At 41.9% G+C, this 22983-nt stretch overlaps 1 protein-coding gene across 10 annotated transcripts in view; it reads left to right on the forward strand.

Moving 5' to 3' along the window:
• Positions 1–1221: 1221 nt before the first annotated feature.
• The window catches only part of LOC311433584 (uncharacterized protein), a 65401-nt gene continuing 43639 nt past the window's right edge, over positions 1222–22983 (forward strand). For 2 of the 10 annotated variants that reach the window (XR_014690834.1, XR_014690835.1), the window contains exons 1-8: positions 1222–1386; positions 1664–1891; positions 2843–3006; positions 7827–7942; positions 14020–14989; positions 15658–15816; positions 16644–16750; positions 20088–21473. Coding sequence is in view for 5 of the 10 variants with exons in the window: in XM_084512847.1 (XP_084368973.1) it covers positions 1405–1444; positions 2843–3006; positions 14020–14120; positions 16644–16750; positions 20088–20119 (444 nt within the window). In the remaining 5 variants the exon portion in view is untranslated. Of the gene's footprint in view, positions 1445–1663; positions 1892–2842; positions 3007–7826; positions 7943–14019; positions 14990–15031; positions 15817–16643; positions 16751–20087; positions 21786–22983 lie in introns of those variants that run through there. The other 8 variants (XR_014690836.1, XM_084512849.1, XM_084512850.1 and 5 more) reach the window with 8 other exon arrangements.

Consider the following 22983-nt stretch of genomic DNA (forward strand, 5'->3'; position numbering starts at 1 on the left):
ATTTTGGTCCCAACTAGCTATTTCAGGCCAATTTAGATTCTATTGAAGGATGGATTTATAAGGAAGATGTTGACAGATCCTGGCCTCTTGTATTGCTGGTGGGAGCCATGATAATAATAATGATTTCTTTTAATACTCTTCCATCAAATGTTCAAAGAAGGAGTTTTTTTCTTTTGGTGCAAACATCAAAAATGTGGATTTTTATTTTTTTTTTTCTTCTCTAAACTTGGACAACATCTGTGTTTCTACCATTTCTGTGGGAATGCAATACACCCTTTTCCAATTTTATTAAAAACCACTTTTTTGGCTAGAGTGTGTGCCATTGCAAGCACTTTCATGATGTCTCATATATCTTATTCTAGGAAGCTGGAGTCTGCCTCTTTCGTTTCTACAGGACTTCCTTGCTATGAGAAGTGTACATCAGAACTGTGGTTTTCCTCTCTGGATGCCTTCAAGTTGTTTGCCTTCTTAACCCAGACATCTTAAGCATTTCCAAGGAGTTAAATTACTGTCCCGTGACAGTAAGGTTTTACTGATGCTTATGTTGCGTGTTGTCCCAAAACAGAACTGATGTTAGAGATAGTTTGAGTGTGCTCTGACATCTGGAAAAAGTTATACTGAAGCTTGGCTGCAGTTCAGTTCTTTACCTTTTAGGACAAGCCTCTTGCATTTGATCTGGGCTGGAAATTCTCAACATCAGCTTTTGGAGATGTTTTGATGTGCATGTGTAGAGAAGGATGTAAGAGAAAATGCAAGAGGATCTCGTCTGAATTCTGCTGAGTGGCAAAGAAGGCAACTAATGTCAGTGGAGAGGTTAAGTAGGCTTGTCAGTGTAAGGTAGAAGTCACATTTTTGAATGGGTATCCATATTCTGTAGGCAAACAATTTTTTCACTGCCTGAAGTGAAGACTGAGGGAAGATTTGTATTGGCTCTTGATACCCCACACACAGCACAAAAGCACTTCTCAAGGAAGGAGCTATCTTTTCTCTGAGCAGAAGAAGGGGAAAACTGCTTACAGTCCTCTCAGCCTTGCTTCAGAGTTTATGGAAAGTGTTGGCCTTGCTTGCTCACCCTTTACAAGTGGAAACAGGCTGGCCATCTGCAGGAGCGGTCTTATTTAGTGGAAACTGCCTCATGTAAGAAGAAGGGGCTGGTCCCACAAAGGTGTGGGTTTGTTGACATCTGCTCTCTTTCTGTGTGATTGGAGGGTGCTTGGAAGGTGTGGTCTCATCTGCATCATGCCTCCACTGCCTTTGGCTCGACCAAATTGAGCCGTGCCTGAGGCTGTAAAAGGAGGGGACTGCTGCAAGCAGAGTAAAAACGTCTGTGTGAAAAAAACATTGCTCTTTTCCTGCTCTGTTTCTTCAGTGTATGCATTCCTGCTGGTATGTACCTGAAAAGAGATGGCCACATTCCTGGGGAGAGGGCTTTGGGTCTGTGTAGGTATGTGTATGCGTGTTCCTCTGGGCGTATGTGTTTGCAATGCCAATGTGAGCATTTTTGTGCTACTCTGGGGCTTGGAGGGTGCCAGAGCTGTTTTTGAAGAAAGGCAAGAAAAGGAAGTTCTTATTTCTTGCAAATGGTTCCTTTTTATTTATTATTATTATGGTGTTTATTTTTTATTTATTTATTTTTTAACGATGCACATACTGCTTTTCAAAGGTGCTACTGACAGCTATGGAAGAAGTCCTGTCTTTATTCAGTGTGTGCCACATTTCACGTAGCCCCTTGCGCCAGAGCAGCCCCAGCATAAACATGGCGGCAGCATTGTGCAGAGTCTCTGAACTGGGATGAAAGGCTGCAGTACAGGACATGCAGGGCAGTCATGCATTGGCTACGTGACATGCATTGGATATGCAATGATCTGCCCCATCTTCACCTGCAGATAAGGTATATTTAACTGCAGAGGTTCCTGCATCTTATGGTCAGGAAGCAACTCAGTTGTTACCGGCCCCTTTCAGCTGTTACTGGCCTCTACCTGCACTAACTTTGGGGTGCAAATATCTTTTCGTTAGAAATTGGACTGTGGGAACTACTTGTGTGTGAATTACAAGGCATCCAAAAGCTTTCAAGCCACTGCTGACTTGGTTAGATTGAATTTTCTGTGACTGTGCTAGTCTTTCCCCATTTTTCTTCTACCAGACATGATTAATGAGGCACAATCTTGATGCATTCCAAGCCATAAGAAAGGCAGAGGGCAGAAGCAATACTGTGTGGTGAGGTTTGTTTGTTTGCTTCTTTGTTTTCAAGAAAGGATATAAAGTGTCTTGAATCTACAATAGTTTGGCAATTGGTCCAGGTGCATGTACATGAGCACTAATGTTATTTTCAGAGAACAGAAGTACTGTGTGATTTTGGCTCAGGGTGGAAGATGAAAGGAGAGCCCCTTTGGACATGAAGCTCTGGTTGGCAGCTGCATTTGGATGCTAGAGGAGCTGCCACCAGAACGCCGGGCTGGCTGCCCATGGCAAGGCTGGGATTACTTTGCTGCTACATGCCGTTGCTCAGCACAAGAACAAGGCACTTACAAGAAGGTGGCTTTGTGTGGCAATGTGCAGGTCACAGTTCCCTTTCTCTAATGCTATTCACTGCTGCCTCTGTTTATACTCTTCTAGCTTGTGATAAACACCGGGGCATGACAGCCTAAAGATATTAACAATTTAAAGTTCAGATGCTTCTAACGCTTCTGCAAACATTTGGCAGTAAGCCACTTCTCTTTTACCTACTTAAGCCACTACCTCATTTACCCAAGCTTGGTGAAACTAGAAGTCTGGCTATCTAGCACACTCTGGTTTGGGAGATGAAAGTTAATAAAATATTTCCTCTCTTTTCTGTAACCAGGGCAAGCTGAAGTGCACAAAAATGGTTGCCTGCCAGTCCTCCGTAGGAGGAAAATAGCCTGGCATTGTGTCACTGGAGTGCAGACAGGCAGGAGAGCCAGAAGATTTGTTGTCAGGAACCCTTGCACGTACTCTGGGGCCGCAGCTCAAGTTTTTAAGTTACACGTACGTATTGCACAACTTCTGAAGACAAGAAGTCCTCCAGATGATGCAAGCTGAGTGAGTGATATGTTCTAAGGATGCCAGTGTAAATTTACCCTTTTACACCTGAGGAGCTGACTGGTTTAAGCTGCCATCTCAGAAGCTGTGTGAGCTAGCCCACACTGTGTGCTGTGCTGTTCTGTTTGCCCAGAGCCAAGCGAGGCTGTCTGAATAAGGCTTGTGAATCTCTACAGTGCCCTGCATTCACGGATGAGACTGCAGCAAGAGCCATATGCCTCATTTTTAAAATTGGCCTAGGTTCCAAAACACAAGGGTGCTTTATATAATTTTCTGGCTTCCTGATCTTCTTCTCCTTCTTGAACTTTCTTCCTCAGACCTAGCTTCCCTCCTTCATCCCCACCATTGCACCCAAACAAATACTCTGGTTAGACCTACGTGGGCAAGTGAGGGTGCCTGCCCCAATGGCAGCTCTCATGACCAGAGCAGCCCTACCACCTCCTCTGAATGACATGACAGCCCTTGGCTAATGCACATGCACCAGAATAGTGTTTCTCCTGTCAGAGGAAAAGACATCAAGCTTATAACTGAAGGAAAAAGCTATCTAAAGGAGATAAGAGTAAAAGAGATGTTACTGCAGTTCTATATTTGAAATAGTTACGTATGTGTGTGGTAACCCAAATGATGGGCGGACTGCACTTTCCCATTACCATAATTACATTTCCTTTCATAGCTAGGGTTGGGGACACATCCAGACATTACAGAACACATCAGTAGATTTAGTGTGGCTTACTCAGTCTCCATTTATCAGACTATGTCCCAATTATGTCACATTTAGGAAGCAGAATAATTTTCTGGTTATAGCACACAAAATTTGTGGCATACTAATCCTAGTCATCCTACTGTATGACCTTGGAGAAGTTGTTTTACTTCTCTTTGATGGTAAAAAAATTAACTCGCCTCATGGATGGATTTTAGTACCGTGCCAAGTTAAAAAAAAAAAAAAAAAAAAGTCTGAATCTAAAGTTAGCCTTCTAAATCCATATTTAGGGGCTAAATGGGGTGATTTGTTTTCCACAACCCTGAGCACCCAGCAACTGTCTCCCACTGAGGCCAGCTGGAGATTTTGGGTGTTCATCAGTCTGAAATGTGAAGCAAAAGAAGGGAAAGTCAGCTGCTTGTGTGCACGTGAAGAGAAGCTCACTGATGTGATGACAGGCAGGAGCAGCAGTCTGTCTTTACAGAGTGGTTGTCACAGTGACGGTGGTGGGGTGATGCAGGTGGGATTAATCTCACTATTTTTGCAGTCTAGAAGTGGGATATCTGCCTTAGGCTGGTTGTTCACAATCCCCTTAGAGGATCCCTTGGTTCAGTGGACTCAGAGCAGCTCTCTTTGGAGGCAGATAAGCATTCCCCAATGCGTCATTCTGCCCACCTATCTGGTCACAGGATGAGTTGTCCTCCAGAGATGGTCAGCTCTGCCCACTGAGTGCAGAGTTTCGTGTATGCTTAGACAGCTTGCTCAGGCTCTGCTGACTGTAAAGGCAGTGGGTGACTTATAGTGCATTAGGTAAGTCCATGTGTGTTGCAGAGCTTTTCGTAGCTGCAGAGAATGGTGAAACCATACCACAAGTCTGAGAAGGTTGGTTGTGAAAGTTATGATCAAGTGAAAGCAGGGAGAAATACTTGAGACTTGCAAGGAATAAGAAATATAAACCTGACTGTAATCAATGAAAACCTATTCTGTATTGATGGGATGGTTTGTTTCCACTGGACAGCTTTGTTCTTCAGGGCAGTATTTGAGGAGGAAGATTAATTTTCCCACGGGAGAAATAAGCTTTGAATAAGTCAGCTAAAATGGATTGTTCTTATGTGCACCGCACATCTATAGGAGAAACAGAAGACGTTTACATGCTCCCTGAGGAGGAACCATGACAAGCAGACAATTAACCAATTCCCCCAGATTCCCTGATTTAAAGAACCACGTAATGGCTTAATTGAGTTGAGTTGCTGAGAGAGCAGCACTGCACTGAGATTCGTGCTGTGAAGTGCACGATTCCCAGAGGCATCCATCAGGTTTTAAAGAATTGACTTTCCATGCTAATTGACCCAGATGTGCTTGATTTTACCTCACAATCTCTACTTCATTCAATTACTGGTAAAGAGAAGGGAATGAGAAAAAAAGGCTCCATTTATCTCATGTACTATATTCAAAGGAAGCTTTCCTAAAGCAACATTTTGTACTGCTGAACAAATTGTTCAGCCTGAACAGGGGCAGCATTTATTCCACTTTTTAAAAATTTTATTATTTCCCAAATGACCGAGCATGTATTTTGTAAGGAATAGAGAATATTTGTTAAGCCACTCTGCTTGGCAAAGGCAATGTAGGCATCGTCAGCAGAAGAATAAGCATGGTACAGATGGATGGACGGTGTGTGACCTGCCTGGTCAGGCAGTGTTCAGAAGCACAGCAGGAAGTCCGAGTGTTCTCATGGCTGGAGGCAGAGCTGGCCCGCCTGATCCATCAGTGCACGAAGGAAATCACACAGTTTAGCTATTTTCAGCTTTACGAAGGCAAGGAGCCAACTGGGAGGAATAGGCTTTGCAATGTGAATGAGCAGCTGAACTCTTCCATGTCCCAGGACAGTAGGAACCCCGTTTTCACAAGCTGTGTTCACTTTTTATGTATGTGTAAACATCCCTGGAGCACACGGAGTAATTAGCACAACACTGGGGTTTCCAATGCATTCTCTGTGTGTGTGTGTGCAGGACCCTGTTTTTTGTTCCTTGTCAGTTCACAAACATTAATTCATTTATAAATCAAGCATCTTTGTGTGGTAGGGACTGAGTCCTCCTCTCTAGCAGCATTCCTGGAATACCACTGGAGGCTTTCTTTCATAAAGAAGTGTGCTCTCTACCTGGTTAATGATTTCAAACTTACCTCAAACAGTGCCAGCAAGAGACGTGTCGAGTAGCTTCTGTGTATTCATATTTAAACAGACTGTGTGAAATTGAAATTATCTTGCACCATAGTTATGGGAGCAGAATTTAGCCCCTAGTGCTTGTAACTAGCCATATTTTGTACTGACCAGTCAAGTTATGGAGCTCTGCTGTGAGGTGAAGGTGTCTAAGACATTTACTTCTTTGTTAAGTTTTATGCCATACATGGTCAGCTGTGGTGGTTTTTGTTTTACTTTTTTTTTGGGTGTTGTTGTTGTTGTTTTCTTCTTTCCTCTTAAGAAGGCTCTCCTCCAAACTGCTGAATCATGCTGCAACCTTAGACATGATGATTTTTCAGAATTTGAATCATAGTTGAGCTCTCTGGATATCAAGCTGTGAAGCCACACATGGGCTCAGCCGTTTGGCAGCCACCGAGTACAGCTTTGGCAGTATCATATTCACAGGCCAGATGTTGGATGGTTCAGCCACCACATGTGGCATATTAGAGAATATAGCAACAACATGACTAAAAATTGCAATTTACTCTAAATTTAAATACCATGGTTTGTACTGTTCTTCATGATTTAGTCCAGGTATTAAGAACCAGACTGCTTTATGCATGAGTCGGTATCACACCCTACAAGAACTCCTCACCTAACAAGCTCACATGCAGTGAGAAACTTCTTTTGGTGTACAAGCTGCTTTTGGTCTTGCATTGCAAGGTGCCCCATGAGAAGCTGTCCCAGTTGGTCCCACTTCTGAAGTTAGTTAGATGTTTTGATGTGTGCAGGATTAACAGAAAGTATCATGACCCAGTGGAACCAGCACTAAGAAAGTCAGGATAGTACCTGGGATTTGTAAATGCAGTATGATCATGTTGTTTTTATGTACTGCTGTAACCTTGCAGGCTGCAGTGATGAATGCCTTAGCAATACCTGGGAAAGTTAGAGACAATCTCCATTAAAATAGGATTCTTCTTCAAAGCTATGCTTCTGCACACCCATTCAGTTGAGCTGCTTCCCAAAAGTGCATTTTTTAAAATAATGTTGTGTATTCAAATGGTGTGTTTTGAACATGCTGAACATTTGTGCATGTGAAGAAAGAAACTGAGTCTTGACAGTTCCATTCCTGTATCAACACTGCTTTATGACCACAAAACTCAGCCTGTGAAAACAGCTACTGTTGTTTTGCTGGGCATTTGAAAGAAATATCTTTATTCTTTCATAGTGAGCACTAAATCTGGGCAGGAATAAACAATGAATCACCTAGGCCAAATTACTTAAACACAGTGGCAAAACTTTTTTTTTTTTTTTTTTTTTTTAATGAGGGTGACTGAGACACATAGTAGCAAAGTGCTCATCAATTTGATCTAATATATTTCAGTTAAATCTTAAACTTGAGACCTATGGAGAAAAGAAAACAACTGAGGGAACACGTATAAAACCCATTTACACAATGCAAGAATGTTCCCGTGAATAAGTGAATACTTAAGGACTGATAATTTCACTGTGCCTGTTATGCTAAAACTGCACCTTGAAGTCTTGCTGAAAGAAGGTAATATATCTGACAGTTTTCTTTGCATGCCAAACAGTTAAACTGAGCTGTTTTTGTGAAGAAATAGCACTGGAGTGGAGGAGGACTGGTGCTGGAGTATGAGATACGGCATAGATGAGCAGAAGGGAACACTTGTGTGTGTACCAGGTAGAGAGACAGGAGGCTCAAAGGGGAATACTGTCCCAAAAGGAAGAAGGGATTTAGAGACAGGGAGAAGCAGTGTTGGAAGAAAAAGGTCTTCTTGGGGTCCATGACGTAACAAGAAGAGCAGCAGAAAAAAATATGAAAGAACCGAGATAACTTTTTGTTTCTCTTGTTTTGTATTTCTGTAGCTGGGTGAAGCTTGGTTCCTTGAAGGAGAACATCAAATGAACAAAGCAGCATGGGTCCTTGAAAAATAATAAAATGGCTGGAAGAAGAAAAATTCCCAGGCAAAGTATATCATTAGGTAATTTAATAGCAACAAATTCAACTGGCCAAAGAATCTAGAAAATCTGGAATATATTTTTTTTCCAAGGAACAGATATGTATAGTCATTATCTAAGTAAAAGATAGTATGTTTTGCACTGTTCTAAGAGCAGAAAGGGTCTAACTTTCAATGAACACTTCAATACTAAAAGTGAGAACTAAAAGGAAGGAGGAACAATGAAGAATCATAGCAGCAAAGGATCTTCCCCATAGGTTCTCAAAGGTTCTTCAGCCTTAAGATGGAAGAAGACTAGCTCAGTCAGTCTAAGTTTGTCAGAAAACTCTGCTTTCAGTGGGTGTAACTGTAAAAAATGCTAAAGCAGCTGTTATGATGTACTATGGTGTATTAATTATTATTTGTCTTATCTACAAGTCAGCAAAGAATGAAATTGCTGAAGATAGTCTCAGTAGTTGAGTCACACAGTATTTTGGTTCTGGTTCTGACAGAAGAAATTCAGGTCAGAGACTGGTGTATTGACGGTTTACTTTGAGTTTAATAGTGTAAAATACAATTAATTTGCTTTTTCATCCTGAAAGATGATGCTCTCAGGATGAAGTCAGAGTAAAATGGATGTGGTAATTCTGTGCAAGTGAAATATATTCCATAAGATTTATTAAAGGAATTCAAAAGAAACTAGAGGAAGTTTTTAAAAGCAGAGATTTTTGGTTCTTGGGAACCAAGCCAACTGTAATGGAAGCAGATGCTTACATGGAGTCCAGGATTTACCACTTAAAACATCCAAATGGCAATGCAGCAACATGCTTGCTGTGTTCCTGGAATTATGAGATACACATGAAATGCTTTTAAAATGTTTAAATTAGTCAAAGATTTAGTCATACTGAGTGCAAAGAAATCTGTATGGTAGATCATCTCTGCCTACATTTCTGAGCTATTAAGTAACTTAGATACTGTTAATCCTTTCCTCATTTTATTTCTACAACATAAGAATCTCATACTAGAGATACTGGATGTCTTGCCTCAAATGTTTCATAATATGTAATTCCAGCAGATTTATGTGTGCTTGCAGAGAGATGACATCACCTTTTATACTGTTGAAAGGGGGAAATGTCATTATTCAGACACCCTGTGTCATTTTAAAGCAGACAGGAAGACAATAGTATTGTTCAAATGTTGAGTTCAGAAACAATAGAACTGCTTACCTAATATGTGTTGAAGTTTTAAGTCTACACACATCTTTTGTGGAAACCCTAGAAATAACCTCGATTTCCTTCAGCTCAGTGACTGATGGACACCTGGTGCAACACAGGATTTAGCAAGATAGTTTATTCAGTAAGCAGTAATTGCCATGTACTAGCCAGGTACTTCAGTTTAAATACCTTTTGAAGGGAGAAATAAATCCTAGAAAAATTTGTCATCTCTACTACAAATTCCAAAATCTACAGTATGTTTGGAAGAAAATCAGACATAGTTAAGGGACAGACAATTACACAGAAGCCTTAGAAAACCTTGAAATAACATTCCTTCCTTCTTGATTTAACAACCAAATTACCAAATTGATTTTGTTACCCCAAGGCAAGCAACTGTGTACTGAAAATTCTTACCTGCACAATGGAATTGAAATGTCACAGGGTTTTGTATCCTGGCAGGGAGGAGAACACTGGGAGAGGATAACTAAAACTCTTCAGTCTGTTGTGTTACATGTGAAGAAAACATTTTTTTAGGGGATATGTTATTTCTGTTGGTGCTGTATATATGTATATATAAGTATTTCTTGAAATGAGGTAGTGGTTTTCTTACTGCTAGGATATACCACAGAACAACTATTCTCCTATACACCCCAGGATAGTTTGGATCTTAGTTATTTCTTAGTTTTGTACTTGCTTTGTAAAATGAAATCTAAAGTCATTGTTTTTGGTTGTTTTTTTAAAACCTAAATTTAATTCTATGATTGATTATCACTGCTTTGATTAGGTATGAGTCACTACCTATCATCTCTCCCTTCCATTACCATACCATAAGAGGTATCTTTTTTAGCACTTGAACATAAGAAAGCCTTAGTTGTCCCAGGTCTCAGTCACCCAGTAAGATCTTATCAAGCCTCTGTTTTTGTTTTCCTTGATATTTGTTTTCCTTGAGGTTTCTTTTCCTTAGACTCACTGCACAAAGGTTTTGAATGACAGCTCCATGCATTTCTTCAGAAACTGGATGTAGGTAAAGAAATTGAGGAATGGCAAACTTACATTCTGTAAGATCAGAGTCACTGAGTCTACATCAGAAATGATGGCTAGAAAAATGAGAGGAGCGAGGAAAGTTAAAAGAGTTTTGCAAGACAGGCATTACCTTTTCTAATCCACTGAAAATAATGGGAGTATTTTCTGGATCGGTGTTCTCTCATTCAGGTAACCAGAATATAAACCGCATAGATTCTTTTCTAGAAACATGGAAAAAAATTAAAAAAAAAACCATTATCTGGAAAATGGATCATCTTTTTCAAGATGTACATTCTTGCTGTATTAGACCGAAAAAGCTTGCCAGGCAAGCACATGAGCTTCTTTTACACTGATGTTGCAAGAATTATTTCAAAGACTTCTCTTGTATTAATTCTGTTTCTATAGGCCCTGCAGAAAGATGGTTATTGGTTGCTTTCCAATATATTGATGGCAAAACAGGCTTTTCAAGAAAATGCAATCAAGAGCTTTCTCTCCCTGCTAGAATACTACTGAAGTTTATTAAGGACATCAGCAGCAAAACCCGTCTGAAAAGAAGAGGCTATTACTTCAAAGGAAAATAAATGTAAATAAATAACAAAAACACAGATATAACTGCAAATGTTACAGCTGTTTGCCTAGCCTCTTCATCTCCCCACACAAGCTGTGGTTTTGTCTACATTGTTTGTGACTTTTGAGAGGAAAAGGTTAGGAATTTTATATTCTTTATTTTTTTTTATGTCAGCTGGCAATCACCTTCAGGACAACATTCATAAATTACTTTATGTGCTTGAGAGCAGGAAATTTTCTCTCCATGCAGTGGTCCTATACTGCATGTTGTACTGATGAACCTCCTGGATTTGTAGGGAAGTTGTTTTCCCTCATGGTATTTTAGAAAAGTTCTAAGCCATTAGTACAACTGAATCCAGCAGCACCATAAAGAAGGGAGATAGCATAAAATCTTCAATTTCTACTCAGAGAACTTGTTTATCTAGTATGGATAATATCATCATCATGCATGAGTAGTGCACAGGAGAGTATCCATCATGCATGGGTGAGTGTCATCATCATGCATTCTAGGCATGGGCTTACGCTGGAGCCAAGAATCTGTAGCCCATTTCCTTTCCCTTTTCCCTGTAGCACTTGCTGTTCAGATAAAGTGAGGCTTGTACTGTTCTCCTACCTCCTAATACTGCTTGCAGCTGCATGCAGCCTTTCATGTCTCCTTCAGCTTGAAGTTGTAGGTCTGCTGGAAAATCCAGCCACAAGACACTTTAAGTAGCCGCTTGATCTTTGTCAGTGAGATCAACTCAATTTAGATGCATACCGTTCAGAGGTCAAATCTGGACTGGAATATGTTAAGGGCTGTCAGAACATTGTAAGCAGGAAAGACAGACATTGCAACCAGCAAGTGTTTGATTCCAGCAGAGAGTCTTGTAAATGGGGATGTTTAATAGACCGTGGAGAAGTTAAAAGGAAGGATTAGACAACTGGTGGGGTCAAGTGCACTTAAGTAATCATAAATGCATAGGGTAGTGCTGTAATTAAAAATGCTCCTTCGCTCTCTCGGTTGGCCTTGGCGTCGGAGCTGTGCCTAGTAGAGACATAGTCTTAGTTCCAAGGGGCTTCTCTTAGTGGTCGAAATCATACGAAAGCTTCAAAACCTATGTATGTGCTTAAATTTACAAAGATGGCGGAGAAAATGCCTGAATCATTAAGACTCTTGAATAATCAAATTTTACCACATTCTACTCTGAAGTAAAGGTATTTGTGATAGCTGTCTGGAAAGCAAAACTTTCCAAAGAAAGATTCAATTTTTATTTTGCCATGTTTAAAAGAGCTTATTTTTAATAACTGTTTTTATTAAACATGTAAAATAGTTTTGATAATATTTATCATAAACATTTTGATACAACTGTCTGAGAAAACTGTAAGCAACTTTTACTTTTTAAATAAAAGGGCATTTTTTTACTAAGCAATGTTTCTTGACTATTTTTACTATCTGTAGCAAACACACAAGAGTTATGTAACTCCATTAAATGCTTAGAATAACATTTCCAATGCACACTTTGCTTGTTAAGTTAATGGAGTGTTTTCTTACACACCAGGATAGAATCACATGATGAAATTTGAACTGATGGCTTTAGGCTTTCATTCTCTTTGATTACTTATTTGGGTCAGGCATTTAGAAAGAAGATAAATATAATACAAAAAATATTGACCTTCTCTTTGAAAACATGGTTTTAAACAAGGATGTGAGTTGCTGCTTTGCAGTTTGTGATGTGCTTCTAGCTAAGTTCAAGTTCAGATTTACCTATAATTTTTAGTGACAGGAAGTTTATAAATGTCCCATTCTCAGCAGTGGTGGAAATGCATGAGGCTGAAGTCTGAAAATACTAAAAGAAGAGGCAAGAAAGGGCTATCTGCCTGCTAATAAAAAGATTGTCCAGAATATGATACTCATGTGACCCAAAATAGCACTTCTGTTTCTCTCATATTATATTTCTCGTATTTGGCATACAAAAAATCAGCTGGGATCTGGCTTCTTAAAAACCCTTTTTAAAAGACAAAATAAGTGACCTTGCTTCCTTAAAAGTCCTGGCCCTTCATGTTCCTTCTAAAAGCTTCAGCTGTGTCAAGAGTAAGAAAATAGCTTACCCTGCTGTCCTAGCAAAAGTTTTCAGGAAACAGAAGTTAGAACTGGATACGGAGTTTATATGGAAACTGCTAGAGTTACAATGGAGCTTGTTTACAGAATCACAGAATCACAGAATTTTCTAGATTGGAAGAGACCTCAAGGTCATCGAGTCCAACCTCCAACCTAACGCTAACAGTCCCCACTAAACCATATCCCTAAGCTCTACATCTAAACGTCTTTTGAAGACTTCCAAGGATGGTGACTCCACCACTTCCCTGGGCAGCCTGTTCCAGTGCCTCACAACCCTTTCAGTGAAGAAGTTCTTCCTAACATCTAGCCTAAAACTCCCCTGGCTCAACTTAAACCCATTCCCCCTCGTCCTGTCACCAGGCACGTGGGAGAACAGGCCAACCCCCACCTCGCTACAGCCTCCCTTGAGGTACCTAAAAAGAGCGATAAGGTCGCCCCTGAGCCTCCTCTTCTCCAGGCTGAACAAGCCCAGCTCCCTCAGCCGCTCCTCGTAGGACTTGTTCTCCAGGCCCCTCACCAGCTTCGTCGCCCTTCTCTGCACCCGCTCAAGCACCTCGATGTCCTTCTTGTAGCGAGGGGCCCAAAACTGAACACAGTACTCGAGGTGCGGCCTCACCAGAGCTGAGTACAGGGGGACGATCACCTCCCTAGCCCTGCTGGTCACGCTGTTCCTAATACAAGCCAGGATGCCGTTGGCCTTCTTGGCCACCTGAGCACACTGCTGGCTCATATTCAGCCGACTGTCCACCATCACTCCCAGGTCCTTCTCTGCCTGGCAGCTTTCCAACCATTCCTCTCCCAGCCTGTAGCTCTGCTTGGGGTTATTGCGCCCCAGGTGCAGGACCCGGCACTTGGCCTTGTTAAACTTCATGCAGTTGACCTCAGCCCATCGGTGCAGCCTATCCAGATCCTCCTGCAGAGCTTTCCTACCCTCAAGCAGATCGACACACGCACCTAACTTGGTGTCATCTGCGAACTTACTGAGGGTGCACTCGATGCCCTCGTCCAGATCATCGATGAAGATATTAAAGAGGACCGGCCCCAGCACCGAGCCCTGGGGGACGCCACTAGTGACTGGCCTCCAACTGGACTTGGCTCCATTTACCACGACTCTTTAGCATCAGTAAAACTGCTAAAGTTTAAATAACATTGTATTACTAAGATTTTTTAACTATTTTTTTTTTTTTTTTTTTTTTTTTTTTTTTTTTTATCTTTAATAGAAAAGGCAAATGACCACTCAGAAACACCGAGACTGCATTGGACAACAAGCGAAATGCCTCACAAAAGTACCAGAGGCTGGTATGGATTACAGAAGGAGAAGGTAGAATTGCCCTCCCAGGATCTTTGCAGGCCCCATCTTCAAGTGTCTGGGACAAACATCTGCTAGGCCATAGGTCTAGAGAGAAATAGAAGGACAAGCAGGTTTGGAAACCCTTGAGAACTTGTTTGCTGGAGACCATCAGTGGCGTTTCAGGTATTTTAGCACAAAGCTCTCCAGTGATTTGTGTAAATCCTGAATGCTGTCTTCCTGCCTGGATATTAAAGGCCTTCTTTTCTTGTCATTACAATGTGCAGAAAGCAGTTGTTCTGGTATTCTGTCCCTGAAAGGGGTATGTTCTTTTAGTACTGTATATCCTGAGATTGGGCAAAACATGAAAGCAAAATCATAAGGAGCTGTATTACTGCCTGGTTCTTAGTAAGATAACAGAGAGTCTCAGAGGATAAACATAAGCTGCTTTTTTACCTACTTTCTTAATGTTGTTTTCTGTGTTTTGTGCATTCTGAACAGTGCAGGCAGGAAAACAGAAATTGGCATTACTTCTTGGAATACTTAAAATTTCACTGAAAGCACATCTCCATGCCTTTTCAGCCCTGCAGAAACATGTCTAAGTTTGTACAGCACTGAACAGAACAAGACCTCGGGCCCGTGACTGTCGATTTCAGGCCCTGCTGCAGTACAAATAATTGACAGTAGTTATTTGTTGTGAGAAAGCAGATCCGTTCTCGATCGGTGATACCCAGAGAAATGTAGGCAAGGTTTCAAAACAGAAATTGGAGTCAGAGCCCGCCCAAACTGTGTTGGAACTTTGCTCTGCTTCCTTTGAACCACTCCCTTTCCATCGGAGAGGAAATGTGTGGCACGTACTGAGCTCATGGGGCTGCTTGACCTGCCACTTCTGCCGTGTTTGTGTGAGTGTGGAAAGAATACTTCACACTTTAAGGTATCCTTTGTTTGCCTGCTGCATTGTCACGAGTTTCTTTTCAGCAGCAAAGAGTTGTGCTCAGGACTGTAAGTGCTGGAATCCATCCATAATAAACTGGGGTCTCTAGGAGAAAGATATTTCAATGAAAAGCAGTCCAAATTGTCTTCAGAAGTAGAAAGAAAACATGCTGTTACATTCAGGCGAAAGCTCTGTCACACACCCTTGTGTGTGCTGTCCGTGTAGCTGCTGTTCTCTGCTTAGCGCTGGGGTAGAAGCCAGTGGATTGCTGTGCACCCAGCAGGGCTCGGTGCCACCCTGACGAGCTGCCCCATGCGTGTGGACAGAGGCTGCCCAAGATGCCAGCCTCACCAGAGGAGCTGAACTGTGTCCTTGTGAGCAGAAAACCTGCTGCCTTTCTCTTTGTGTTGTGGGGAGGAGGCTGCCGGCTGCTGGAGGCTGAGCCTGCAGCACCGTGCCAGGCTGCAAGCCTCAGCAGCTGGTTTGCCAAGGGAAGATTTTACATTGTGTTGCCTGAAGACAAGCATTCAAGCAACAGTTAAAATGGTTGAGCAGCTTGTCCATTAGAAAACAGTGTTTTGTTTTTTTTTTTTTTTTTCTTTTTTCTTTTTCTTTTTTTTTTTTTTTTTTTCACAGTCACTTCCCAGTCTTGGACATCCAGTCACTAGTTCCTTAATTCCTGCAGAGATCCAGCACTGGCATGAGAAACTTCTAAGCATTAGGCTGCCCTGTGTGCTTGGCACCAAGTTCAGACAATTTTGGGAACAGTTCAGATCTTCTGGAGGCTGGTTGTTGGTGTGTTTCTTTTTCTTTTTCTTTTTTTTTTTCCTTTCTTTCTTTCTTTTCTGTATTTATTTCCATAAGAAAGTGTTTCTATTTTTAGAACTTGGCCCAATTTGTGGAACCCAGTGGTTTGAGTTTTACTGTTGTTGTTTTTCCTCTCTTCAATCAAAATGAAGTGGTTCTGGCTGATCTGAGCCGAGCGATAGTGCTGGTTCTCTTAAAGTTATACTTGAGGAGTTTTTGTGAGTGCATGAGTGTGTGTGTGTGCATGGAAAGTTTCTCTCCATTTCCTGGAATAAAAGTGGTCTTTTCTGCCTCTAAATGCTCAGTGCTTGTAAATGTCTCTGTTAAGGCTGATTTTTTGGAACACTGTGAAGGGAAGCAGGCCTAAAATATGATATATCATCAAAGTGATTTTCGTATTTGAGGCTCATCTACTCAGTCTCTAGTTTTCTTTTTTGCTGCAGGTATATACCACAGTGTTCAAATGGATAATGAGTTTGTCTTCAGCCTGTAGAGATACAAAACACTGCATTTTAACACCTGTGGAACATCTGACAGCACAGCAAACTGACAACCAGAGCAGTGATTGAAAGCAAATATCCCTGCTGTCCTGTGGCTACAGTGTGTATGCATGGCTTGCACACCCTAGTTAGCCTCTGGGTAAAAGAAGGGTTGCTACCTCTGTATGGTGCTATGCTTAAGTCAGTTGGCTCTTTTAGCTGTGCTGCTTCCAGGGCCCAAGGGATTATGGTGAGCTTGGAGGGCTGCCCCTCTTCATACTCTACACATAGAGTACAAATCATCGCTTTGAGATAATCTATTCTTCTGTTGCACAGGCTGTCCAAGTGTATGGGAAGACAAGTGCCTGTAACCTGCTGTTTGGGAACTTTTCAAAGAAACAGGGAAGAGCAGAGCCCATTTCTCCCACTTTTGAAGGACCAGGGTGAGTAGTAATCAGCCACTTGCAACCTAAGTGCAAATGTCCACCAGACCACTGGAGACTGTCCTGTGGTCAATTCTGCAAAGCACGGCCAGGAATCTGTGCTCTCTGTTGAAATTTAGGCTATTTTTCCTTCAGATTGGGACTTTGGTTTGAAGAGGGGAAAGTCCATTGCAATAATTCTGAATGTAAAACCTGGGCCACCAAGGATAGAGTTAACATTTATGCATGTCCTCATGGTTTTCTTGTTTGCAAGATAGAGAGTGCTGCTTGGAGTTGGCCTCAGCAGTGCAGAGAATGGATGTGGTTACCTGTAGGCATGTCCTTCACAGTGCCTGGTATGTAGCAGCCCAGCATCACAGGGCTGGTCACTGGCTTCCTCAACACCAGGCATCCCCGCAGCACTGCCTCTGAATCTCTTTCTGGATCTAGACTTTGCTGTTTCTAATGAGCATAGACTCAAGGCTTTCCCCACAGCACTTAAGGGCATCCAAAAATTCCCAGGTTATTATATGAACATTTGAATGCTCTCATCAAAATATCAATTAATTGGCAAACTGCTTCCAAATGAAAGTCTAGCTTCAGGTCTTAAATCCTATGGAGAAAAAGACACTCTTATGGAGTCTAGCATTCCCTGGGTCAGAAGCACCTCAGGTTCTTTCTGCCTTCTGACTCTGGATTCTGGAAGTTCAGAAATGTGTAAATCTCAAAACAAGTCTTATTTTCCATTGATTTCCATTTTGCTTTTCTTAGTCACAACATTTTTATTTTTTTAATATCAGCTTGAATTTAATAGAAATTCAAGAAACATTCATTCTGTTGTTGCTTTTTAATTTTTTTTTCACTCTAACTTGCCTGCCTACTTTCTAACCATGCAATGTGCACCTAGAAAAGAAACCTAGACTAATTATTATAGTCTAAAAATATATTTTTTAAAGGAGTGGAAGTGCTAGCTTCAGTTTCCTAGGCAAGTAGTTACATTCTGTCTACTGCATTCCTCTGCCACTTCAACTGGATGTGGTATTCTTCCTCAGTTTGTGCCCTACACCTTCACATAGCATGATAGAGTGCTGTTAAATATTTGCTGTCCAACATCCCAGCAGCGACTTAACTATAGTGGCAGTGATTAAAGTAAGCCACCAGATGAGTTAAATTAGTAGCATATTCTTCTGGTATTTAGCATCAAGAATTCATGTTAGTCCAAAACTCTCAGAGTAAGATGTGTTTTTAACCATGACTAGGTAACACAATAACTTCTGACATAAATAAGCGGCACAATTAGCTACGGTTACTTTCAGATGAGGAATGTTTGATGGTGACTTTGGAACAGCAGTATAAGAGGATCACTGTGTGCCATCTGCACTGATACCTTCAACTGTGACCACTGGTTTACAATGGAAGCTGACATGTTATGTTGGTGGATAAATTAGAGGAGGTTTACTGTGAGCAGAGGAAGAAAATAATCAGGAACGTCCAGCCAGCCAAAAAATCTGGGCAGGAGGAGATGAGGGCTGCTCCCCTGGTGTATTCACAGTGGGTACGAGCTGTTCATAGTGGCTGAAACATGATTAGCTAGAGATGCATGACCGCTAGCTAATTCCAGGGAACTTTGCTGCTGCTCCCTAATAATCACAGCGTTTTACAACTCTGCCAGAAATAAGAGGTCCCCCCCCTTCCCTCCTCCATTTCAGCACATTCATTCTGTAGTGGCAGAACTGAGACCTGTGAAGCTTGTGTTAGAGTGCTAATTTTAGCTTTTCTTTAATTTCACCATGCTAGAAGAAAAAAATATCCCTTAATTTGCATAGTCCTTTTACTGGCAACACTTGGCCTTTAACATGAATGTGTTCAGCTTAAAGAACCAAAACCACCAGTACTTGCTGCTCCTGAAATTATACCTATTTATTTGATTTCACACACCCAGACTATTATACCCTGTAGGCTAACACTCTATGTCACAGCCAGGGACACCAGACCCGGTGATCCTGTGGGTGCTCTTGGGTCAAGGCTGGGGCTGAGCTGCCTTTAGGACCACCTGACGACAGGCTGCAGAGCTGAGGAAAGCCATCCACTGAAATCCAAAATGTCATGGCTGGTACCAAACCATACCTAATTCCTCTTTTGGGGAAGGAGGAAAATTTTATGGGGAGGGACGTAAGGTATGGCAAGGCGAGGAAAGGCAAAGCATGGCAAGGCAAGTCATGACTGTCTTATTCTGGGAGTTGTAGATTATGTCAAGAATTTACAGTCCAGATGCAGGAAACTCAGCTAAACAAAGAGATGCAATAGAAACGCAGCTAAAAAGTATCTGACCTTATTCTCTGTGTTTCCTGTAGTGGAAATTTCTTGTTCTTGTCACTCAGTAGAGCTGCAGTGGCATGACTGGGAAGCAGTTGAAAAGCTTGTGTTAGATAGATAACTTTGATCTTGTCCTTATTTCACCACAAGTCCCCAGGTTTGTTTAGTATCTGGCTCATTTTGTTTGATACCTGATGGTGTTACATGCCCACATTTATGTTTCATTGATGTAAACACTTGCTGCTCCTCCGTGCCAGAAAAGAAACAGCAGCAACCATCAGCTTGAACTTTCAAAAAGGAATCAGGCAAGGGAAGAAGGTGAGGGTGCCATGGGGAAGAGGAAGGAAGGGACCCCAAGTCTGAGCCCTCCAAACTTTTCAAAGGGAACAGAATTGTGATGGTTTTGACTAAAAATTTGAACAGTCTCTAAATGTTAAAGTCTGCTTGCTACCAGCTCAGCAGCCAGATGGTGGATGCTTACAGGTACTCCTGATTGTTTTCATTTCTTTCTCTTCTTTTTCTCTTTCCTGAAGGGCTCATATTGGCCTTCTCAGTGCATACATTAAGGGCTTCAGTAAACAATCCAAGGAATGGTTTTTGGACACAACTATGAGACAGAAGATTTTTCTTAAGTGTATATTTAATTCAGAAATGCTCATGACTATTTTGTTTAATCTATTTAATTTACATATTTCCTTTTCTGCTACTTTGAACTGAAATCCAAGTGCTTGGAACAATGTCATGTAGTTAGTGAAGGAAAAACAAGGAAAAATATCATACATTTTGGAGGGATTGTTTTCTTGAAATATACCACAGCTTTTACACAGTAAATATTCTGAGTTTGTAAAGTTGCTAAGCTTGTTCTCTGCATCCCCAATTTTTTCAGCATTCCTTGAAAGTTGTATGTACTAATGGATTTCACAACTACATTGTTTCACTGTTTCTTCATGTCTCATAAATTAAATGTCTTTTCAAGTTTCCTCAGTTGGGAATTGTGGATTGTATAAATGTCCTTCAACTAACATTGTCTCTCACTTGACAGGCACCTGGAAAGCAACACGATTTGTTTTGTGAAGAAAGGTAATTTCAGTCTGAAAGTCCATGAATAGCTTTCTGGTTTTTGCATTTACTGCTGCTGAGGACATTCACTGCGCTGGGGACCAAAAGTTAGGTACTTGTTGGTGTCTATTTCTTCCTGTCTGGCATGGCCTGTGTTGGTTAGATTTATGTGCATGCAGATGGATACAAGTAATCTCTTGGATAACTTGAATTCAAGCAGGAGTAAGTCCTGTGCTCTTCAAGTTTTCCAGGTTGCATTTTCATAAGAAATCTCTTTAGGATGAGGTTTTTGGACCTTGACAACACCCCTGAATGTCCCTGAGACCCAACAGCAGATCCAGCCCACAGGTCTGCCTGGTGTGGCAGACCTCAGGGCAGCAGCCGGACGAGAGCTCTGCCCCCGTTGCAATGCTCCCATGGCACACTGCAGCGGCCGAGGCTCAGCCAGGTTCTGAGAGCACTGCTGTCTGCTGTGACACCCAGCAGCTTCATGGCCAGCAGGGCAGCACCACACCTGTTTCCTCTTACAGCATCATGGCCCTGGCTTTGGGCATTTCTGTTCCACGTATTTCCATATCAGCATTTCTGAAAAATTTACTCTTCTTCTAAAAGATGAAGGAAGTGGTTCCTCATTCTCTTAATGATGCACCAGGAATGTTTGGTCTGCTGATTTGACTGAAGATTCAACCTTTTCTGGCCCTAACAAAATTGTAGTAAAAGCCTGTGTAAATATAGTAGCAGAAAAAATGGTGGGATAACAGAAGCACTTAAGTACATTTGTAAAGATCCCATTCTTACAAGGGTAAAAGTGGCACAACGATCAACAGTGCTACTAGAACGTAGAGGACAGCTGTTCCCCAGTGAAACCAGCAGAATCCCAAAGCTTCAGCACTAACTGATTAGCAGCATTGAGCTTGTACCGCTGCAGTAGGAGAGGAGGCCGGGTCGTCGGCTGGTGCTCACAGCGTGCTATGTGCTGGTTGAAAGCACTTGATGCCAGGTGTGTGGGGGAGGAGGCTACGTCAGGAGGTATGAGGGTAAGAGGAGATGCTGGGGCAGAAGCTTTGCAGATACCTGGCCAGCCCTTCCAAAGCCCTCCTTTAAAATCTGGCTTTAAAATCTGCATGCTGGAGATGTATTGGTGAACAGTTCTGTTTGGTTGTTTTGTATTTTCTTTGTTTTGTTTTCAGGAAAGCCTCACATTATTTTCCAATAGGTTTGACCACTGCATTGATCACCATTCAGCAGTGATGCTGAAGCTCTTCAAGGCTGCGCTGCTCTGGAGCAGCCATCCAGAGCCTGCTCCTTCTGCCCTTGCATCAGGGTCAGCTTTCAAGAGCCCATTTGACTGCTGGCTGTGTGATGCAAGGTAGGGAGACTTCTCTGTGCGGTGCTAAGCACTGCGTCTACGTGGATTTTCCCAAGGCGGGATGAACCTTCTCCAGGCTGCCTGACAATAGCACAACATCATTGCACAAATTTGCTGCTGTATAGGCATATCAAGACCATAGTGTCCTCATGCTTTGCTGAGCTCTGGGCTTTTCAGCCCATGGGAGCTATTAGTTGGTTTCTGGCTCCCTGTTGACCGGCATTTAGAGGAAAGTCTCACAGTGGTGTCCCAAGACATCTTTTCCCAAGAGATTTCTACTGCTAAAATACACTTCACTACAATCTAACCAAACCAGATGGTTTTATTTATTTATTTTTTTATTGGAAGTCCTATCTGATGAGACCTGAGAAAGTGAATTGACTTGATAATGGCATGGAAATGTTGTTCTTTAAAAAACATCAGTGTACAAAATGGAGACTGAGGGGAGGAGGAGGGGGGGAATTAAGTTTAGGACTTAATTCCTCCACGCTCAACAGCTTCATTTAGAGGAAGAATACAACAAATCTCTTGTTTTTGCAGCACAAGGGCTTTATACAGGTAAACACGTCGAGAATTTTGCCTGTAGTGTTTGCCCAGCTAGACCATAAAGAATCCCTGTGAGCGGGGGGAACTGGTGACACTGAACGGCCCCAAGGAGCTCTACTTTCCTCCCATGTCCATCTGCCTGAGTGCCAGGCAGTGAGACTGCTGGAGTTGTGCTATTCCTGTGAGGCCATCCAGCACGTTTATTCTGAGTACAGACGCAGTGGTCTTCCATTTTGCAATTACAGAAACAAGAATATCCTGTCGAGCTTTCTCACTTTCTTCCCTTCCCTGTTGCCACTGCTTGGTATGGCTGTAGGGAATATAAATGGAACAGGAAATTTGACCGCGTCCAGGATCAATGTCATTAAAGACACGTCTTGTTTTAAAATCTAATTTTATATAACTGCTCCGTTATATAATATGCTTTTGTTTGTCGTCTTGATTTTTATCGACGTAGTGTACATTCCCCTGGACCTTTTCATGAAGGAATGTTTATACCTGTGGGCAAGCGCTAATGGCAGTGAAAGGCTTGCATTCATGGGAATAGCATTTAGCAATTCATGGTTGCCAAGGTAAGCAGCAAAGGCATGCCCTCTGCCACTCCACTGCCTCTAAAAGAAACAGTCTCTAAGGTAACAGGCTAGCACCCCTTGAGGCCAAAAATCTTTAGCTTTTTAGACAGAAAAACACATTAAATAATACCAAGAAAAGCATTTTTTCTTTGTCCAGGCATTTTTTCTTCACAACAGAGAAGGGGCTCAAAGTGTTCTATTTTTGGTTCCACACAGGAATTTAATTCAGATGCTGCCCAGTGCTTTGTGTGCTCAACACCCCTTTGACAGTTGAGTTTCAGGGGCACATAGGACTAATGAGCCAAGGCATGACTGCAGTTGGAGGCTGGCGTCTCCCAGGCCTGTGGCTGTTGTTCAAGTGAATAGGCAATTTCCCTGATTAGCCTGGAATT

The sequence above is a fragment of the Aythya ferina genome, assembly GCF_964211825.1.
Source record: "Aythya ferina genome assembly, chromosome: 3".
In the NCBI taxonomy this organism is placed as follows: domain Eukaryota; kingdom Metazoa; phylum Chordata; class Aves; order Anseriformes; family Anatidae; genus Aythya; species Aythya ferina.